The sequence below is a fragment of the Gopherus evgoodei genome, chromosome 1 (genome assembly GCF_007399415.2).
Source record: "Gopherus evgoodei ecotype Sinaloan lineage chromosome 1, rGopEvg1_v1.p, whole genome shotgun sequence".
Lineage (NCBI taxonomy): Eukaryota > Metazoa > Chordata > Testudines > Testudinidae > Gopherus > Gopherus evgoodei.
The window spans coordinates 292303402-292326453 of record NC_044322.1 but is presented as its reverse complement, the minus strand read 5'-3'; the positions used below and the strand labels follow the sequence as shown (position 1 = coordinate 292326453).

At 41.0% G+C, this 23052-nt stretch overlaps 1 protein-coding gene across 1 annotated transcript in view; it reads left to right on the top strand.

The window, feature by feature from the left end:
- OTOGL (otogelin like) overlaps positions 1–23052 on the top strand; it is a 139480-nt gene that overhangs the window by 17481 nt on the left and 98947 nt on the right. The window contains exons 11-21 of the mRNA XM_030548635.1: positions 1184–1290; positions 3879–4004; positions 6333–6441; positions 6705–6751; positions 8607–8752; positions 9413–9536; positions 14066–14243; positions 17910–18034; positions 19910–20119; positions 20716–20881; positions 22334–22408. Coding sequence (XP_030404495.1) covers positions 1184–1290; positions 3879–4004; positions 6333–6441; positions 6705–6751; positions 8607–8752; positions 9413–9536; positions 14066–14243; positions 17910–18034; positions 19910–20119; positions 20716–20881; positions 22334–22408 — 1413 coding nt within the window. The remainder of the gene's footprint in view (positions 1–1183; positions 1291–3878; positions 4005–6332; positions 6442–6704; positions 6752–8606; positions 8753–9412; positions 9537–14065; positions 14244–17909; positions 18035–19909; positions 20120–20715; positions 20882–22333; positions 22409–23052) is intronic.

Genomic DNA, 23052 nt, shown 5'->3' with positions numbered 1-23052 from the left:
TTGACTTCAATGGGAGCAGAAGCCAGGCAGGATCTGAATCTTATTTGTAATGCCTATTTACATTTCAGTGGCTTATTGCACCTTTTCTTTTACAATGGAGAACAATGGAAAGCAAACTTTCAAGACGGAATTGAGTTAATAAGGCAATATGCAGAAGGCTTTGATTAAAAAAACCCAACACACATTCACACCTGTGATGTGAATGGTGTGAATATTCAAAACTTTGAATGAAGTTCTGTGTCCCAGAATCTCATTAATTTAGGCTTATGTTGTTTATAAAAGAGAACTCTCATCTTGTGGCTTAGTGTCAGGTTAAGAAGTTCCTTCTGGCACCATAGTTTATATGCCAAGTCACTCTTTCTATTAAGACTCATTTAATTGGATTAGATGAGGCAAGATGGAGAGAAACCGATCACTGTGGAGTTTTGAAATGGTGACTTTGTAACAGGTATGTTGAAAGCACCAAAACACACTCAATGCGATATAGTCTTAAAACAACTAATTTTGAAAGCTTGATCTTGTGCTGAAAGACAAATAAAGCCCGAGACTATATATTATAACCTTGCCTATCTCAGAGATGTCTTGTTATGACTAGTATGTTTTAGTACAAAGTCCTTCATAGTGAACATGTGTTAACTTCTCTCTTTAAAAAAACTGACTCCTGTCCCCGGAATACCTGAGCACAACCCAAATATTAATGAATGTATCCTTTGAGCAACCTGATGAGGGAGGGAATATTATCCCCATTTTGCAGACAGGGAAGGGAGGTACAGAGAGTGACTTTGACCAAGGCCACACAAGAAGTCTGTGACAAAGCCAGCAGTAAGACCCAGATTTCCAGACTTGCAGGCCATTGTCTTCAGAACAAGACCACCCTTCCTCTCCCAAGTTGTTTCTATTAATGAGCATTGCTAATCTTTTGTAATAAATGTTACTCATTCTTTGTTGTAACATTAAAATAAAGCAAAGATCTTTTGTTGGGTCAAATGGTAAAAGATGCAAAAGCATAATCAGTATCCCTAGTTTCTTTTGTAAGTGATGCTATTTAAAGCCTCAAAAACTGTAGCCCCTTTTAACTGTGCAAGGCCAACTCTGTGGAGAGTTCTGTAATGTCACATAGCAGATATTTATATGAGTATTCAATTTAGGATTTAGTGATGACAGGATTATTTTACTGCTTCAGAGTGGATGATGATGAAACTTACTGCCGAGCAGTGACAGAGTATGCTAGAGCATGCTCACATGCAGGCTACCCCATACGGGACTGGAGAGAGGATTTTCCTGCCTGTAGTAAGTATCAACTTTTTAATATTTATAATGTTTTATTAATTTTTCCACCTACACTAAAATAGCAGATTCAACATAATACACAAAGTAAGCAAAAAGGATTAGGATTAAAGGAAGGGAAGATCTATCTATCTTCAGGGTCAACCTTAATCAGGGACCTCTAACAAGTCCAAATTACTTGGAATTTTTCAGAATGCCAGTCGTTTGTTAGCTGCGAGGTCAGCCTTATCATTGAGCCAGGCATCGATGTTTGGTAGGGATCGACTCTTCCATTTTTGCAGGATTAATTATTTTAGTGACCAAAGCTGCATATTGGAGCCATACCACTAGGTAACCTCCAGGTACAGTAACCCTCACTTAATGTCCTCCCGCTTAATGTTGCTTCGAAGTTACGTCGCTGCTCCATTAGGGAACATACATACTTGTGCAATGCTCCCTTATAATATCTTTGGGTGACTTTACAAGGGAGAATTGCACAAGTTCCTTTTCTCTGCCTCCTCCCCCCTCCCTTCTTCCCTCCTTCCCAGTGCTTCCCCCACCGCCAAACAGCTCTTTGGCAGTGCTTAGGACTTTCTGGGAGAGAAGCGAGGGGGCAGGGCCACCTGGAACACAGGGGCTTTAGGGGCTGCGGGGCCCTGGCGTAAGGGGGCCCCGGGGCCCTGGCCTGCAGCTCTAAATCCCCTTTCGGAATGAGGCCTGGTAAGCATGGGCCAGAGGACTCAGGAGGAGCAGGGGCAGCCGCGCAGCCAGCATCCGGAGAGAAGCAGCGTTTTCCCCTTCAAAGCCGGCTAGAGAGAAATGTCCCGCAGCCCCTAAAGCCCCTGCGTTCTGAGTGGCCCTGCCTGGTGGGGCGGGGGGTGGGAGCACCCAGAATTGTGGCTCCCAGAATCGCGACCACGGGAGCGGTGCCACGTTGCACAGAGCCACCTGCACCAAACAGGAGCTGCCCAGCTAAGTGCTCTACACATCCTGCCTGCCCCAGCCCTGAACCTCCTCCTGCACCCCTATCCTGAGCACTCTCCCACACCCTAATTCCCTTCCAGACCCTGCAGCCCCAGCCCTGAGCCCCAGGGGTAAGCCAGGGGCACCTCCCCACCACAGGATAGTATATAATGCCTTTTGTCTGCCCCCCTAAAATTTCCTTGGAACCTAACCCCCGGCATTTACATTAAATCTAATGGGAAAATTGGATTCGTTTAACTGGCTCTGTCCCCTAGCCTCGAACAGTACCTGGCCTGATGGTGCCCTGGAGGAAAAGGGGATGGGATGGGATGGGCCTTGCTGGCTTAATGAAGGAACCCTAGCTGCTGCTGTCTGCTGTAGTGACCTGCACACGGGAGCTGCGGCCACTCTGGCACTGGCTGCTGCAGCGATGTGGAGGCTCTGCTGCCTCCCTGCTGGGGCTGCTGCTGCTACTGAGGGGATGCCCCATGCCGGCTCCTGTTCCCCCTCACCGTTCCCATATCCTGTTCTATTCCCCATCGCACCTCATTTCACCTTCTCCCTACCCCATCCCTTTCTTTTCCCCTGCCCTACTCCCCTCTTCCCCACTGTCTCTTCTCCCCATCCCCCTCTCCTCTAACCTGTCCTGCCCGCAGTAGGCACTCACTCTTGTACAGGAAACAGATGGGCACTGGGACCCAGGAGGGCGGCACCCAGCTGCCAAGCTAGCAACCTGGAGCAGCTGCTCAGTCCTGCTCCCCATCCTTTTGGGGGAAGCACAGTTTGAGACGGACAGAGCCTCCTTCCCCCTGCCCCCCATAGGCCGAGCAGAGCAAGCCCTGCAGGGCAGCTTGGTACTTGTTGAAATCGGGAGGGGGGAGTGGCACATGACCTCATGTGCTCCCCCACACTTACCTCTGTTTGGGGGGGCAATGCCCCTCCTGCATCCCTTCAAACTACACCCATGGTCTGTGTGGGTGTCTTTTGGTGAATAAGCTGTAGTTTCAGGTCTATAGTTGCTTTTTTAATGTTAGGTACAATTGTATTCCATTGAGTTGAAGATAGTAATAATTGGAACAAAACTAAAGCATATTTAAGATTTTTAGAAATGTTATATTCTAACATATGCAATATTGCTGTGGCCATGATGGTCCCAGGATATACAAGGTGGGTAAGGTAATATCTTTTACTAGACCAACTTCTGTTGGTGAGAGAGACAAGCTTTCAAGCTACACAGAGCTCTGCTTCAGGTCTGGGAAAGGTACTCGACTATAACAGCTAAATACAAGGTGGAACAGATTGTTTAGCATAAGTAGTTAACACATATTTCAGGGGATCATTTAAGGTGAAGAGGCCCCATTAACATCTCTCCAGTCATAGGGGAAAATAGAATAGACACACTGGATTTATGATTTATTACAGCATTCTATAAGCCCCCACTTAATTCCTCTTCCTGTTATGACTGGAGAGGTATTAATGGGCTTTTAAAAGTAGATTTATGTTTCAATAATGAACTATACCAGAAACATTGCACAACTATTTATTTGGTAAGATATGTTGTGTTTAAAAAAAAAAGGACTGATGAAGGTTTTCTAACTTATAAAGGAAGCATAATGCACTAATGTCCAGTGTAACTTGACATGTTTTAGCTGAAAAGTGTGAAGACAGTTTTGTCCATCGGGATTGCATTAGTTGTTGCCCCCCAACCTGCACATTTGAAAAGGATTGTCTTGGCAGCAACCTCCATTGCTTAGATGGCTGTTACTGTCCAGATGGTAAGTATCTAATATTGTCACAGGACATATTAACGTTAAACTAATGCCTGACAACACAACTATAGTGTCATAGACTGCTTAAAATAAAAAACCAGAAAAAATGTATATTTTACATACATAAGCTTCTGTTTTAGTTTAATATATCCATACTTTCTTTCCTCCTGCTAATGTTTTATGCATTGGTTGCATTATTATAGAATATTAGGGTTGGAAGGGACCTCAGGTGGTCATCTAGTCCAACCCCTTGCTCAAAGCAGGACCAATCCCCAGACAGAATTTTACCCCAGTTTCCTAAACGGCCTCCTTAAGGATTGAACTCACAACCCTGGGTTTAGCAGGCTAATGCTCAAACCTCTGAACTATCCCTTCTTTTAAAAGAGCATTCAAAATACAGTGCGACTGTGAATCAGACCATATCAGTTAAAACTTGGGTGATCTCTTAGGTGAGCTAAACAAATAAAAAAGTTGCATGAGTTTTAACTAGTGTATCTGAATTTTTCCTAATTGTTTTGAGTTTTTTAAATAGTGCAGATATTTTATGCTGTGTTCAGGAAGATTATCTTCCTTAAAGCTAGACTCAACAAAAGACAAAATGTTGGACTTCAGGGAACAGCTTTGCAATAGACTGTGTGACCACAGCAGTCTTTTCCATTTCAAATTTGTATGGTTCTATGGCATCATTGGGGGTGTTGTACATGGTGTGCACATTCAGGGTGAAATTCAACCTGCTTCAAAAGACCTGCTCAAAGACCTCCACCACAATGCCCTCTCTCCCCCTGTAAGCCCCTTTAAACTAGTAAGTGGTGCAACTTGAGTGGACACCTTGCTTTGGGGTGAATTTCAGTCAGTGCTTAATTTGTGATGAAAGAGCTCAAGCAATTAGGTACCAGTCTCAAACAATTTTTTTACATTCCTTACTGATGCAGCAAGCCCTGAGGTGCCAGAGCTTTGAACTGCCAAGCCGAGAAGTGCCAGGGCTCATCCCTGGCACAAATTAAACACTGATTTCACCCTTTCGCTGAATTAAACTTTTATGCTGCAGAGTGAATAGTGGAGCACAAGGATGGCCCAGCAGTTGAGGCACTGGTCTGTGATGTGGGAGATTCAAATCAATTCCCTGCTGTATTATGGACATCCTGTGTGACCTTGGGCGAGTCACTTAGGGCAGGTCTATACTACAGGGTTAAGTTGACCTAAGTTACGCAACTCCAGCTACATGAATAACGTAGCTGGAGTCAACATAGCTTAGGTTGAATTATTGCAGTGTCTATACCATGCTGGGTCAGTGGGAGAAACTCTCCCGTTGACTTACCTTAAACTTCTTGTTCCAGTGGAATACTGGAGTCACTGGGATAGTGATTGGTGGTTGATTTAGTGGGTCTTCACTAGGTGACCCAGCTTCGATCCATGGTAAGTGTAGACATGCCCTTAGTTTCTTTGTAGCCCAGTTAGGGTGGCAACTCATGCATTCCAATACTTCCAGGAACAGCATGGTCCCAACACCTACTTGACACTGTCCCTTGGTGTGCTGTGCATGTGAGGTCACACCATGTAGAGCAGTGGTTCTCAACTTTTTTCTTTCTAAGCCCCTCCCCACACCTGTACATGCTATAAAAACTCCATGGCCTACCTGTGCCACAACAACTATTTTTCTGCATATCCAGTAGATTAAAAGACAGGGCTTGTGCTAGGGGTAGCAAGCAGGGAAATTGCCCAGGGCCCCAGGCAGCCCTGTGAAGTTAAGTTGGTTGGGTTTGGACTTCAGACCCAGGCAGCAGGGCTTGGGCTTCAGCTTTCTGCCCTGGGTCCCAGTGAGTCTAATGGTGGCCCTGCTCTCTAGTTTATTTTGACAGACCCCTTGAAATCTGCTTGTGGCTCCCTAGCAGGCCCCGAACCTCTGGTTGAGAACCACTGACATAGAGGACACCATTTGAAAGGGTGAGCCACCCTGCCCCCACTGGTGCAACTGTGCATGAATGGTCATGGTGGGGTCGGGGTGGGGATGGTGTGGCACACTCTTCAAAATGGCACCCTGCATCCATGATTTCAGATAAAATCATGCCTGGTTTTGTCTCAGTACTGGAAAGGGGATAAATCATTAAGAATCTGGACTGTCTGGTTTAAAACTGGACAAATGGCCTGCTTTGCCTCAGTTCTCCACCTGTACAATGGGGGTCATGGAGAGGAGATAGGCTTTGCTGAGATAAAACCACCCACTGAAATATCATGAAAATGGTGTCCCTATGACCAAGTGAACATATGGAGTGAACAGCAGACCCCTAATATTCCTGTCTTGTTTTCATTCCTTTTTTTTTTAAACAAAAATAGGTCTCGTTATGGACAATGGAACTTGTATCTCTGTGTCAAATTGTCCTTGTATTTATCATGGGAAAGTCCTCTCTGCCGGCTCAAAAATTGAACAAGAATGCAGTCAGTGGTATGTAACCTTTAATCCACTCTTTCATGTATCTGCTTGCCTATATTTAATTCATTGTAGGATGTTTACCAAGTTACGTTACATTTTTCAAGGCTATTCTATATCTGTATCTGCAATCCGTGTTCTGTATCTAACTAGAATACAGAGAAAATGTACCACTAAATGAAGTATAAATTTGTGACATGTCTGAAGACTTAGAAAATCATTTTTTTTTCTAAAAACTGGAACAAAAAGCATGTTCTGTCTTTTTGTGCTTTATTTAGTACTTGTATTGGTGGCGTTTGGAACTGCACTGAACATGACTGTCCAGGTAACTGCATTTTAATTATTCTTATCACCAGTATAGGGATCACCAGCGATCTGGGGGTCATAGTGGATCACAAGCGAAATATGAGTCAACAGTGTAACTCTGTTGCCAAAAAAGCAAACAGCATTCTGGGTTGTATAAGCAGGAGTGTTGTAACCAAGACGTGAAAAGTAATTCTTCCACTTTACTTCGCACTGATTAGACCTCAACTGGAGTTCTGTGTCCAGTTTTGGGTGCCACATTGGAGGATGTGCACAAATTGGAGAAAGTGCAGAGAAGAGCAACAAAAATGATTAAAGGTCGAGAAAACATGACCTATGAGGAAAGATTGAAAAAATTGGGTTTGTTTAGTCTGGAGAACTTATCAGTTTTCAAGTACATAAAAGGTTATTACAAGGAGGAGTGAAAAAAATTGTTCTCTTTAACCTCAGAGGATAGAACAAGAAGCAATGGGCTTAAATTGCAGTAAGGGCAGTTTAGGTTGGAAATTGGAAAAACTTCCCAACTCTCAGGGTGGTTAAGCACTGGAATAAATTGCCTAGAGAAGTTGTGGAATCTCAATCATTGGAGATTTTTAAGAGCAGGTTAGACAAACACCTAGACCAGGAATGGTCTAGATAATACTTAGTTCTTCCATGAGTGCAGGGGACTGCATTAGATGACCTCTTGAGGTCCCTTCCAGTTCCATGATTCTATACTGAATATGTGGCCCAGAAGCTGCAAAAGATAAGAGAAACAGATATGCTTTAGGGGTTTAGGGATGATAATAAGCAAACAGGAAAGATTAAATAAATGGATGCAAAGAGCAGTGATTAAACCACTGATGTGCTGATTATCTGACCATATCATCCTACTGTTACCTTACGCTTCCCCCAATCTTCTTGTTGTATCCACCTGTTGTCTCTTGTCTTCATGTTCTTCAGGGCAGGTACCATCTTTCTATTGTGCTTTACAGTGCCTAGCACAATGGGTCCATTACTGGAATGTCTAGATATTATCATAATACAAACAGGGATAAGAGCACATCATCCTGGTGCTGAGCTTACTCTGCATAGAGCAATAAGTTAATTTAAAGATAACAGGCCTCATTTTTAAGGACTCCATTGCTTTGGAGGAAATTATTCAACACCTATTCAATAACTCTTGTACCTCAGGGACCAAGGTCTCCCTTGACAGTTACATTTCATAGAAATGATAAAACTCAAAATCAGGAGGTTAAATTCATGAAAGTGGAACAGAGCTTTCCAGGCAACTGTCTCTAGATTATGGCTGTCCTGGTGGAAGGATAAGAATGACTGCTTACCTAACCTCCTTCAGAATGCAATGCATGACTCATTGCCTTTTAATCTATCCTTCCCAAAACAGCAACAACTAAGAAAGGGAAAATAAAAGGGAGAAACATGCTCTCTCTGTCTCTGTCTGTCTCTGACATGCAGAGAAAAGAGGAAGAAAAGTATTCCGGGAACCTCACAGGAGGTAGTTTGAGTGTGTGTGTGTATGCAGAATATAGTCTTCTTGTTGGGCTTTGTCTTGCATTAATTCTTCTTATTTTGAAGGGGGAGGGCACTCTGATAACATGGTGACATGTGCATGATTAGAACATAGGGATGCTGCACATGTAAAACTGCATTTGATGAGGTGGTTTCTGATGGAAATGTAAGATGTGATACTTCGCATGCACTAAATGTGGCACCAGACATCATGATACCTAGATAGATTTTAACTAGGCGGGATAGTGTGCTTGAGAATATATGGTAGGGAAATGTTCCTGCATTGCCTCTTTTCCATCTCTGACTCTTTGATATGGCTCTGTGCAAATGAACTTTCCTATTTATTGAACATTGTTCTTTCTCTCAAGCTGAGTGCACCATTGTAGGTGACTCTCATTTTACAACGTTTGATGGTCGTCATTATACCTTTCTCGGGATTTGTCAGTATATTGTGGTAAAAGGCACTGGGAAAGACAAATTCACAATCACTTTACAGAAAGCTCCATGTGGTCAGGTAAGCTCACATGTGAATTTGAGATGATAAATGGGTACATAAATATTTCAGATAATCTTACATAGCCAGCCAATGTAAATTAACCAGGCATGCTTACTAGAAACAGTTTTGCTTCTTTTTATATTGAGGAGCTAAATATAGTTTGATCATGATCTGTGTGTTACCACTATTTCCCTTTGTAAAATTAATTGCTGCCTTTCTGGGATTAAGTCAACAGACCTTTTCATTCGTGCATGATTACACAGGTATCTACATATTTGGTTACAGCCTGAGCAGGTGTCTTAGACAGAAAAAACACTCTTACTGAAGGACTGATAGCTTTAATGTACTGCCAGCTAGGTAAGAGAGATTTCTTAGCAGTCTCAGACACTTATTTGTTATTTTATAGGATATCACATTCCTTGGAACAGTATGTTTAAGGAGGTCACAAAAATATTAAAACGTTAATTGCCATCTGTGTCAGCTTGTGGCTGAAGAGTTCAGGATATGATATTGGTCTGAGTTAACGGCAACCTTAACTTTTAATTTCATTTTTTAAAAAAAAGTTAAATACCTCACATTATTTTAACATACTTTTGAATGAACAAACTGAAGTTTAATTCAGTGTTAGGAAAACACTCTGTATCTTTCTGTCTGTTGATAAAATTCATTTTCACTCAGAACCTCGACCATGGCTGCATCCAGTCTGTAACACTAGTTCTTGAAGATGATATGAGTAAACAAGTGACTCTTACCAGGGATGGTGAAGTCCAAACTGGCCCTAGCCAGGGTTTTAACTTTAATGGTAAGAAAAACATGGATTAGAGTTCACGTTCTTGCCTTCATATTTTCTAATGCTTTTTATTATACTTTTCTACAAGTAAATAATTCCTTGGAAGACCCAAACCATGAATGGTGCTAACTACTGTTAAAAGACTTAACCTTCTTAATTTTAATAACCTATGGAATACTGCGTATACTCTAGAAATACTTTATGTAGGAGTGGGGAATCCCTGTGTTATACTGCCAAGGACACCTACAGGTGTCAGCCATTCTGATTTTTTTTTTTTCCACTGGATCATCCTGATGCTAAAGGGATGGTCCTGCTTATTCTGGAACATGTTGCAAGCCAAAATGCAAACGAGGCACAACTTGGTTTAATGGCATCTGCATGGGTTTGAGAGCTAAGAATGCATGAGTCTTGACTCTGATACTGATTTACTATGTGACTTTGGGAAATTTAGTTCACCTTTTTGTTTCAATTTCCCCACTTTTAAAACTATGAAATAATATTTACCTGCCTCAGAGGGTTGTTTTGAGGGTTAACTAGTGAGATTCTAAGGTTGAAGCTAGCATCTTGATTATGTCCACTTCTCAGACAAACTTGTTAAGATGTTTGTGAATAGATATCAATGAGTTAGTTGGTTTGGGAGGAAACCTCTCAGTAGAATATTTTAATTATCAAAGACAAATACATGAGGCAAGGAGTTCAAAAGTTAAGATGACACTTAGAAAACCCCCACCCCAAAACATTAAAGCTTAAACACAGGAAAGTTTGGGAATGTAGTTAAGAAGCTCTACCTTTTTAGCCTCACTACGTTGTGGAACATTCTTATAAGGTAAATATTTGTCTATGACAAATATCTTGGTTTTACAGCTAGTACATGTTATTAAACTCTGGATAGCTGAATGTTTTGGCTATCAGTTAGGAACATTTTAAAGTTTTATATACTGAAGTGTTTTGTCTGAAGCTGCAGGCATTTTAAACCATTTTCACTCCAGTTATGCAAAAGAGTGTTATGTAAATTAGCTGCAAAGGCATACTGGGTTTAAGATGTCTGCAACTGCAGGGAACCCAACCACTATGGATAATAATTGGATACAATGATTGTAAAATTTTCATTGCCCATTATAAGGGTTTTATTAGGAAGGTGGACTTGGTGCTGGTTAGGGATTTTAAAATAATAGAATATCAGAGTTGGAAGGTCATCTAGTCCAACCCTCTGATCAAAGCAGGACCAATCCCCAACTAAATCATCCCAGCCAGGGCTTTGTCAAGCCTGACCTTAAAAACCCCTAAGGAAGGAGATTCCACCACCAGCCTAGGTAAACCATGCCAGTGCTTCACCACCCTCCTTGTGAAAAAGTTTTTCTTAATATCTGACCTAAACCTCCCCCACTGCAACTTGAGACCACTGCTCCTTGTTCTGTCATCTGGTACCACTGAGAACAGTCTAGATCCATCCTTTTTGGAACCCCCTTTCAGGTAGTTGAAAGCAGCTATCAAATCCGCTCTCATTCTTCTCTTCTGTAGACTAAACAATCCCAGTTCCCTCAGCCGCTCCTCACAAGTCATGTGTTCCAGCCCCCCAATCATCTGTGTTGCCCTCTGCTGGACTCTTTCCAATTTTTCCACATCCTTCTTGTAATGTGGGGCCCAAAACTGGACACAGTACTCCAGATGAGGCCTCTCCAATGTTGAATAGAGGGGAATGATCACATCCCTTGATCTGCTGGCAATGCCTCTACTTATACAGCCCAAAATGCCATTAGCCTTCTTGGCAACAAGGGCACGCTGTCGACTCATATCCAGCTTCTCATCCACTGTAACCCCTAGGTCCTTTCCTGCAGAACTACTGCCTAGCTATTCGGTCCCTAGTCTGTGCAGTGCATGGGATTCTTCTATTCTAAGTGCAGGACTCGGCACTTGTCCTTGTTGAATCTCATCAGATTTCTTTTGGCCCAATCCTCTAATTTGTCTTGGTCCCTCTGTATCCTTTCCCTACCCTCCAGCGTATTTACCTCTCCTCCCCGTTTAGTGTCATCTGCAAACTTGCTGAGGGTGCAGTCCACACCATCATCCAGATTGTTAATGAAGATATTGAACAAAACCAGCCCCAGGACCGACCCTTGGGCACTCCGCTTGATACTGGCTGCCACTTGACATGGAGCCATTGATCACTACCTGTTGAGCCTGACAATTTAGACAGATTTCTAGCCCACCTTATAGCTTTTTGTTTGTATATGAAATGTAGTAATAATAATTAATAATAAACTTATTAGGTAGCATATTCTGTATAAAGACTGCAATACACCTTACAAACCTCTGTTAATTAACCTCACAATGCCTCTGTGAGTCAAGAAAGTTGTACCATTCCCATTTTGCAGAAGAGAAAGCTCAGGTACAGAGATTGAGTGATTTGCCCAAAGTTACACAGGGAGTCTTGGCAGATACTGGAATAGTTTCATATTCTCCCTTGACTCTGTCCTCAATGGAACTGTCATTTGTCTCACCAGAGGCATGATGTTATTGTTGTTGTCTAGTCAAAGAATGGAGAATAGTCTCTGGTCTAGTAGCTGACATGTACAGGAAGGTGATGCATACATTTTTATGCTGATTATGGTACACTGTAGTTGTGGCATCTGGTTTATTTTGTCAATGTTGAAGATGTGTGTTGCAAGGTTTGGGAGTTATGTCACCATGTGCTTGGCAGCCCTGGGTGTTTTAAAATGTTCTGCTGCTGTAGTTCCTAGCTGGAACACTCACAGCTAGCCTACAGCCATGCAGGTCACACCCTGAGTGTGTGTGTGTGCGTGTTTGCGCGCATGTGTGCTATATAGCCCTGGTTCAGCACTGTCTGACCCCAGCAGTCTGTCTGCCTTCCGTCAGCCTGGGTTACAACCAGCAAGGTGACCCCAATGCACTCCCATTCCTGAATTTCTCCAAAACTCTGTGCCCTGAGGTGTCCAGCCCTCTCCTGGACAACTCAGAGAAATAATAAGGTTTGTTTGCTCCTTTAAAGAGACAAAAGCACATTAAATCTTATTAACTTCACTGGGATAAATATACTCTTTCCTGCAAACATAACACTGAGTAGGTTTATAATAAAAATAAAACAAATAAAACAAATAAAAAAAATAGAACATAGGTTAAGAGAAGCCAACTAAAAAATAAATAAATGTAGAAATGGTTACAAGCAAATCAAAGTGAAAACATGCATCTAAAAGTTGAAAACCTAATCTAGCAAGGTACAGGCTTTGTTCAAGATGATTTTTCTCACCAGCCTTCCTTCTTCCCAACCCTATCTGACTTTCTTCAGGTCATGATCTTCCACAAAAGTACAAGACACTGACTTCCTATGTCTTCCTAGGTGAAGGATCTCTGCCCAAGCAAGTTTCTCAGCTATATTCAGATCCCAGAGACTTTAACTCTCCCCCCTTTGGTTGAAGGACCCATCTTTCTCAGCTTGCAAGACCTCTGTCACCTTCTCTGTCTAGCAGTGGATGCCAGAGATGGCATCTGCCGTTGCTTATGTCTTCCAAAATTCAATGACCTTGTTTCAAGAGGCAGGTAACCTTGTGCTGTTCTTTCCTTCTTATGGTCTTCCCCTCCCCCTGTAAGTAAATGGGGTTTCAATTGTTTTTATTCCACCATGTTTAATTTATATAGGAGACAAGTGAATAGCTGTGACATCCCCTCCTGTCTGGGAGAGGCATGTTTCTCCCTTTGTTTGGACATAGGCTGTAAAGCTTAATACCAATGAGTATCCATAATTCCTTATATGGTGTCAATATATACATTTTACAATGCTATTAATCACTAGTGTGTCAAAGGCTTTCATAACACCTCACTCGATACACTTAATACTGTAATATTGTATACAATCTGTTGATTCAATTGCTTATCACTTAAGGTTCAGGCCCTATGTCTTTGTATCCCAGATGAAGTTTCTTTTTTCTGCTGGAAGCTATCTCCTCTCCCCACTTAATAGTTTAGTTTAACTAATATGTAAATAGGCCTTCCTTGTCTCTGCCTGACAACAGGACTGGTCAGAGAAGCCAATACACTTTTGTTTGTCTAGGGCAGCAGACCTGTTTTCCAGCTCCATATGACATGCCTGGTTTAAATAGCATATATCCGTAACTCTTAATGCACACCATGTACATATATCGCACAAACATATTAATGATCAATGAGTTATTAATTTTCCAATGACAAATTACATGACAGCTTTTAGATACCAGTTATAACCATAGTGGTGCAGTGAGTATGTCAGGCTTGAGAAGAGTTGCTGACACAGAGTAGTGAACCACAATTGGGCCTGTCACAGTGTGGTACATGGTTGGCTCCATTAGTTTTGGAGCAGGATGGGCAGGGATATTTGGAGTGTTCTGAGGTTGTGTATAGTCCATTGGTCCATTAATTGCATTTCTCTACTTTTCAAAGTTTTTTTTTTTAAGTTGAAACATTTAAAACCATAGGGCTGGTTTCTGTATGGAAATATTTCAATCAAGGAAAAATAACTTAACGTTTTTTTCTTCTGTTATGTGTAGGGGACATTGAAATTCAGAACCTGTCTTCTTTGTTTGTGCAGCTGAAAACTAGATTTGGTTTAAAGATTCAATTTGCTAAAGATGGGGAGAGACTTTATATACAAGTCAATACCAGCTGGAAAAGAAGAACACTAGGTCTATGTGGAACTTTTAATGGGAACTTAAGAGATGATTTTCTGTAAGTTTCTTTTTTATATATGTCTGGATTGAATTTAATAACAGGTGAAATATTCAGATAAATCTAACCAATCAGTCAAAAAACCCCAAAACACTTGAGTTTAATTACAAGAATCTCAACAACTTTCTTTTTTAACATTAAATTGGTTCACTCAGTACCCTATGCAGTGGTTATTTCTCTGTCAAGTTCTTAAGAATCAAGGTGTTTGTGCTCTCCCCCCCACCCCCCAAGGTGAGATGCATCAGTTTTACAGAGAGACAATGTTGTCTGGTGAGTTGAGAAGGGGCCTGGAAGTCAGGATTCCTGATGTGAAATTCTTCCCTATTGAAGTCAATGGCAAAACTCCTTTTGACTTCAGTGGGATGAGGATTTCACCTCTAGACTCTATTATGTGTAAAATAATGACTATAACTTATCTACTTCACAGTGAAATTGCTTAACTCACTAATGTCTGCAAAGTGTTTTGAGATGCTTGGATGCAAGACAATATATAAATGTAAATGATTATTTATGACAGTGCAATCATAGAAAAATAACTAGACATTTATCTAATACACAGAATACATCTCATATATAGAGTATAGCTATATTGTGTTTCTCTATTTTGTATAAAAAATGTAGGCTATGAATTGATCAAGGGATTACTTTAGTCTGTTACATCTTGTCTGTGGTTTGAATTGGCAGAGGTCAGATCTGCATCTGCCAAGATCATGATCACGCTGTTATATTTGCCAAAAAGCATATTAGTTAACATATTTATCATTAGTCAAACAGAAAAAATCCATTGAGCAGCTTGGTTGAGTCTAGCAGCATCTTTATCCTCTCTACTAGATTTAGTGACAGCTTTCTACAGGAATTGCTACAGGGGTTTCAGAGGACAGAAAGATGATTCATTCCCAAACTGAGTAAAAGCAAATATTTAACAGAAGGCAGGTTTTGTATCATTGTTTAACTCCTTGGCGCCGGAGGTCAGATTTCCTTGCATGAAGTCCACTGCTGGTGATGGATTTACTGGGAAACACCAGCACAAAAGGATTAACGATTTCTTTATTTCTTGGTTGTATTGGGGTTGCAGCACCAGGAAAGTAGTGAGAAGTACAGTTGATGGGATCTTGAGTAGTTTCATGGCTCTCTGTTGGGGGGATGAAGTTGGTATACACTTACCAATAAATAAAATTCACTTTTTAGCAGATTTGCTTTTTTTTTGATAAAACATGTTGTTCTCTTTTGATTTATGGACTGAACAGGGTTTTTTTTAACAAAGGAAAGCAGCCTTTCTGTGACCATGCTGATTTATCTCGACCATGACATGGCAAGAAACTACTCTGTAAATCACTGTATGTCATCCTCCTTTTAAAGAAAGATTAACATGTCATCTGTGTATTGAACCATTTTATTCCTGGTATTTCCAGGTAGCTCCTTTGCATCCAAACTATTAGCACAGGGCATCAGAGCCAGGAAAAATGACAGTATCCAATACTGTTACCATCTTCCCTTGATTTCCAAACACTATTATTGCTTGATTTTTTGCCTTAAATTTTATTAGGATTGGCACAACTTTAAACTAGAAGAACCCCTTAATCACAAAGGATACCCTTTCCTCTTCCCTTCAGTCCTACTTCTCTACCTTCCTGAAAATCCTTCAAACTCTATCACAATTATTTATAGAAAATATATTTGTTTGACATATTGAATACAAAATTAAAACATCATTGAGAATTGGCTGTTTGTCAGCTTTTTTTGATGCTTCACTAAACACGTGAGTTTTAGCAATGGCCAAATTCTGCTCTCCCTCCTGGATCATCCAACTCTGCTATGAATGTGCTTGCTTGGGGTGGAAGTGAAGTCAGACATTTCTGCATCAGTAAAATATTAGCTGAAGCTGAACCTGACTTTAATTATACTTTTTTGAAAGCTAAAAATGTGGAGACTGCTTTTTTGAATGGTGAATTTGCTTAAATGTTTGAGGTTCTTTGACTTGCTGAACCTAACCCATGTGGCCAGTAGAAACAGCAGGACTCATTCTGATTCATTTTCTCAGAGGAAGCAGCTTAAGTTTATCTGCATGTCCACAACAACAGCTAGTGTCTGTTACTTGAGTCAGGGCTTCGGCCCTGGGGTTACCTGGGCTATCACAGGCAAGAGTTTATGGGCCACGTGACTGCTCCAGCAACTTATGAGCTGATGAGAGAAACTTTTATTTTAAAAAGTTAATGCCTTTGAATATGTTGTGAAAAAGAAAATTACACATTTTCTATTTAGAAATGAACTTTGGCCTTCCTTTTTAGATCATTGTTTAGATCAAAGTGTTTTGATTTGCATTTAATAATAAAATTGGTCAATTATGCAATGTTTTTCTTTTTAAAGACAGGCTCAAACATAAACAAATTCCCATTGAAATGCACTAAAGTGTGCTTTAAGGGTAGATTTTTTTTAACAGCTCTCCATTTTTGTCATAACTTGTCTCCCTTGATGTCAATAATAAAGCTGACTTGTCATTCTTTTTGTACTGTGTTGGATTTTTCTGGTTCAAAATCCATACATTGGATGCAGTGTTTCCCAGTGGATAAAGCAGCCCTTAGGAGACTTTAGTTCTATTCCCAGGCCTGCCACTGGCCTGTGAGGTAATCTTAGGCACTTCACCTCTCTCTCTGTGCCTCGGTTTCACCATTTTTAAAGTGGGGATAATGCTATTGCCCTCATTTTGTAATGCACTTGGAGATCTACTGATGAAAAGTCCTAAATAAGAGTTAAGGGTTGTTGTTATTTGTAGGGCAAGCCTGACAAATGGAGACAGGAAACCCAAAAGAGCATTCATCTCTCATATTTGTTTTCTTGGTTTTAATGATTTTTTTAAAATGTATTATGAATGCTCTGTTCTTCTCTATTGTGACTGAGCAAATACCCTGGCTCTGGGATGCTACTTCTGTTTCTAGAATCTATACAAGTTTCTAATTTCCAGGTAGGTACCTAACTTATGGAAGTTTGACATTTATCTGAAAACAGAAATGTGTGTCGACTCTGAAGTGACTCTGAGTCTGCATCTCTCTGGCCCTTTGCCGCATCTACATCTTGAATTCTAAGGCAAGATGACAGTGAAGGGTTTTATTTTGCAGATGTGCCCAAGTGATTTAGAATCACAAAGTCCATTTGGGAATTGGTGTCCCTAAGTCACCGAGGCACTTTTGAAAATCACGCCTGAGGTGAACAAGGACATAGTCAACAACAGTTTCTGTGAAATTAATGGAACTGATTTAAGAATGTTATAAAGAATTTATAAGACAGAGTTGGTAAAGATGTTATAAAATGTTTGTAATAATGCAAAGAACACTGGACAGGACTTGATTAAGTATACTTAACTTCCCAAAATGTTTCTGTACCTATACCAGGCACCCAAAATATTTCTGTACCTATACCAGCTGTTACACTTTCAAAGGTAGGATTTGCCAGTTGTAAAGGAAAATGTTTTCATGAGAGTTGTTCATTTTCATTCCTTTACAAAGATTTTGAAACAAAATGCAGTAATAGGGTAATTCCACTTTGGTGTGGAAACAATGGATGTGCAAGAGAGATCTGGACAAATGCATAGACAATATTAACAACTAGTCTATGTGAGAAGCCCTCCTACCAGGCAATCTTTTACTTTATCTTTCCTTCTCCCTTCAGTTCTCCAGCGGGGATGATTGAAGGAACCCCTCAGCTTCATGCCAATGCATGGAAGATTTCTTCAGCTTGTTTTGCACCTGTTAACATTCCTGTGGTTGATCCTTGCAACATTAATCAACAAAACGGTACTGTCTCACTTTTGGAATTTAGATTTAGATTTATCTTAACCACATTACTAGATCAGGATTTTGTTCTCTCTGTGCTGCCTGAGCTTCATTGTTACTTACAGATTATCTGGGTATTAGTTTAGCTTCAGTTTTAGACACACGCTGATTTTTTTTTCAACCCCTTTCCTTTGGTGTGTTTAATGTCCTTAATATACAAACTGAAATAACCATTGGCATATGCAAAGGTGATTACTTAGTTTTAGATGATCTTATGTTTCCTTTTAAGAATTATAAGTAGGTTTTGCAGATTTGAAGGCTGCTAGGTTTCCTCTCTGATATGCATGTGTAGCTCACACTGATTGTGCCTTATCCCCAGGTATAATTTGGGTTTAGTATTTTTAATGTTTTTGGTTATAATCTTCAAGTCCTTAATCAGGCCTTACCTCCACTGAAGCCAATGGGATTGAGCCCTGAGTAAAGACTACAGGACTGAGCCCAGAATAATCTTTAACTCTTAGGAAGCTAGTGAATCCTAAGGAGTTTTATATCTTGAGGGCTGGGCAGTTTTCTAGAGTGCTGTGATTGTCTGTGGCCAATGTGAGGGGGGCACGTTAGGAGTTTTGTGTAGAGTCATCTCTTCAATTCCCTCCAAGATACCCTCTTATTTCCTCTGGCCTGCCTGAAAGATTGCCCTGCTTCCATCTGCTGTCAAGTTCCACCCCCTGTTTCATACAGGAAAGCAGCATGGGCAGATGATGCAGAGCAGCAGTGGTGGATGGCGATGGATGCCATTTAGTACAGCACACAGAAGGACAGTGGTGTTGATGTGGCTGGCTGGGGAGGTGGTAGCTGGAAAACAGGTAGTTTGTTATCAAAGAGCTGAGCCAGCTCCAGGAGAGCTCAGGGAGAGGTGTGGTTGGTGGCAAGAGACAGCAAAGATCTGAGTTTGCTCTGCTCTTAGCCTTTATATTTGAGTTCAAAGGACAAGTATGGTCATCTTTAGGAAACCAAGTACTGTAGAAGAGGTCCAAGTGCAGCAATAAGCCACATGTGGTACTTCAGCATTCTTGTGGTGGGCTGGCATAGATATCAGCCATGCAGTTGGAATGATCATCTGTGGCAGCTATTCCACCATGTAACAGCCAAGCATTCAGTCACCAGCTTCTCATAGAATATCAGGGTTGGAAGGGACCTCAGGAGGTCATCTAGTCCAACCCCCTGCTCAAAGTAGGACCAATCCCCAGACAAATTTTTGCCCCAGATCCCTAAATGGCCCTCTCAAGGATTGAACTCAGAACCCTGGGTTTAGCAGGCCAATGCTCAAACCACTGAGCTATCCCTCCCACCTCTGCTTCTGTTAATGCCAGGTGATAAAATGAACAAAAGCATGAAATGGGCTCAGCACCAAAGCAGAAATAATGGAGTATTTTGTGCCAGACAAGAATTTTAGTGGGCAGGGTAGCAAAAAGTCAGTAACTCCAGAAAGCACTGTGTGGCACATGGAGAGTGCAGTAGTCTTGGGACGTTTGGGTCCCAAAGCTCCAATTTGTAATAACTGCCCAGCCTGCTTGCAAAGAAAAGTTTGGCCATTGCAAACTCCCAAAATTGTCAATGACTTTCCTTATGCTTTCGAAATGTATTCTGCATCCATTTACATGTTTCCTTCACCTCAATATAAATTTTTATTTAGTTACATATTTTTATTGAAGCAAAGTTCATTGCTGAAATATTTACGTCAGTTACAAAGAACAGTATTTTATGGAACTACTTTATGTAGAAGCTTTTATTGCACAGTTGTATGAATTGGTGTGTTATTGATACTCTTTGCTATTTATTTTTGGTTGATATATTATCATGGGTACTGCCAAAAAAGAAAATGTTTCCTTCCCTTAGTTGGCTATGCATCCCACTGTGATATCATCAATCAAGAACTTTTTGCTCCATGTCACCCATACATCAGTCCAGGATTATACTACCAGCTGTGCCGTTTTGATGCCTGTAAATGTGGAAGCAGCTGTTTGTGTAATGCACTTGCACACTATGCCTATATCTGTGGCAAGCATGGAATTGCTATTGATTTTAGATCTCAAGTTTCATACTGTGGTGAGTAACATTTGCAAAAGAAGAATAGTTTTAGAAATGGGGAATGATGAGAAATTCTTTGAAATAGAATAAATCTTTGCTTTGCATCAGAAGCAAGAATCCTGCTTTGGGATGTTCAGATCTGAACATAATACGCAGCAGATGCAGCTGCAGTGCTGAGGGTGTCACTTTTTGGAAGGAGGGGAAAGAGGTCACAGTGTGATATGGAAGGTAGAGCAGGGACTTGAATCCAGATCTTTCAAATTGTCGGCTAATGCCCTAACCACTGCATCATTCTTCCTCTCCCTTAGAAACCGAGTTACTAGAAATATATCAAATATACTTTGAAACACACATACTTCTTCAAGGGTTTTTCTTAACAAAAAGGTATCCTGAATTTAATCATTTAAAGCCTCAAAATGGGTGAAGACAAGACATTTCTAACACACTTGAAATCAGAGTTGGTCTCAGGTTTAGCTGAGAATCACATGATTAAACCCTAGCACATCTCTGTGGCAATTTGGGACAGTACATCTTACTGTGTTATCTCACACTGTCACGAATGTATCTCAGTGTATTTATTGCAATCTCATAAGATGATGTTGTTTCCTCCCTAGCTCTAGTGTGCCGAAGTGGTATGCTGTATCATCGGTGTTCTTCTTTTTGCGAACACTCCTGTTCTTCCCTTTCTGCCCCGCATGTGTGTAATGGTGACTGTGCTGAAGGATGCAATTGTCCTGATGGCAAATACTTTGAAGAATCAATCAACTTTTGTGTGCCAATGTAAGTCATATTACATTGTTTTGAATATACCATGTTTGTCACTTTGCAGCAAGCCTTTAAAATAGAACTCTTTCTTGCATCTCGTTTTGTGTTCCCCTTTCTTCACCACTATTACTGTATCAGTTATTGGCTGATGATAGTGTAATTGGTGACTGCTGACCAACAAGACTAGTGATTTACTGATTCAGAATCAGAAAATGTAAAGCAATGCACACGTGAAGGAGACATTTAAACTACTTGTACACTTTACAAGGTTCTAAATGAACTATATCAGCTTAAGGAAGAGACTTCAGTGTTACTGTAGACAGCTCATTGAAGACCTCTGTTCAATGCACAGCAGCAGTCAAAAAAAGCTAACAAAATGTTAGGATACATAAGGAAAGGGATAGAACAGAAACTATCATAATGCCCTTCTATAAATCAATGGTGCAGCCTCTCCTGGAATACTGTTTGCAGTACTGGTCACCCAGTCTTAAAAAAAGATATTGCAGATCTGTAGGTGGTTCAGAGAAGAGCGACAAGAATGTTCAAGGTCATTTAAAAATTCTCATATGAAGAGAGATTGAAAAGATTGGGATTGTTTACTGTAGAAAGGAGACAAATGAGAGGTGACATGATAGAGGTGTATCAAATAACAGAGAAGGTGGATCTTTAACTTCTGTTCTCCATTACACATAATAGAAGCCCAGAGAGACATTCAATTAAATTATAAGGTGGGAAGTTCACAATGAATAAAAGGAAAAACCTTTTTCCACAGCATGTAATTAACTGTGGAACTCATTGCCACAGGAAGTCATTGAGGCCAAGAACTTAATAAGATTCAAAAAGAACTGGATGTTTATATAGTTGTCAAGACTATCCAGAGTTGTTACAATTAATGACAATAACTATTTTGGAAAGGATAGCAAACCTCATTTTTCATGGTTTTAGCCAATCTCTAGCTATTAGAAATCAATGTGGGAAGCTGATTATCCCACAGCTGCTTTCTGTGGAGTTCTTATCTCATCTTCTGAAGTGTCTCATTCTGGCAGTTGTCTGACAGGATACTACACCAGATGAAACTCCGGTCTGATTCAGTATGGCAATTCCTATGTTCTTAAATCAGGCTGCATCCTGCGTACTCATCCCGTAACCAGGAAGAAAAGCTGCTTTCTGTGAGACTGCAACACACAGGAACAGCAAATAAGTAATTTGAAGATCATTACAGGATATGAGTGAAATCCTGGCCCAATTGAAGTCAATGGCAAATTACTCACTGACTTCAACAGGGCCAGGATTGCACCCTTTAAGTCTTGCCTTAGGTTAAGTTTGCACAGTAAATATAAATAAGCAGATCAATTAGAGAATTAAACTGTGTTTTTACCCTACTTAGTTAGGATTTGAAGAGTAAATATCCTTATACCCTATTTCATATAGTTTTTATACCCATATGCATAAGCTTTGTTTTCACAGATCTAGCTGTCGTTGCTATTACAAAGGCAGAACCTTCCAGCCTGCGGAAATCCTGCCCACACAGTCAGGCTCTTGGTAGGTTTTGGTATTAAGTATTTAATCGTTGATTCACTCAGGCCCTGATCCTGCTAGTAGAATTGTATGAGCAGACCCCTATGCCCTTGTGGTTCTTAATTCAGAATCAGGCCTAACTGCTTCAAGAGCTGTGTTTATTTCATATATTGGAAAAGGAAATCTTGAAAGAAACTGGATTTAATACATTCTTAACAAAGAACTCTTAAACCCAAAGAAACAACTCATCCTACCACCACTCAATATTCCCCACTCAGCCCAACTTCACCATGTCCCATTGCCCCCTACTTGCCACAACCCATCTCACCCTGTAGCCCCCCAAAACTCCTCACGCACCCCACAGCCAACCAACAACTCAACCCCACCCTTCTCCTCTGGGATTTTCCTAGCCACTCAAAGTTGCCCCTCCACTCCTCTTCCCCATGGCTCAGCCCTCCACTCCCATCCTGGGCTAGGGTGGCTCCTCCTGATCCTGGCTGTCTAGCTCGACTCGCTTCACAGTCACTCGGCCCCACTCTGCTCAGGTTTGGTGTGGCTGTCAAAGTTCAATAAGTGTTGAGAGACACAGGGTTTTGGGACTGATCAGTTGCGTGCAGTGCTCAGAGAGGTGGCCATGCCAAACTTCAGTGAGTAGGGTGTGATCCAGC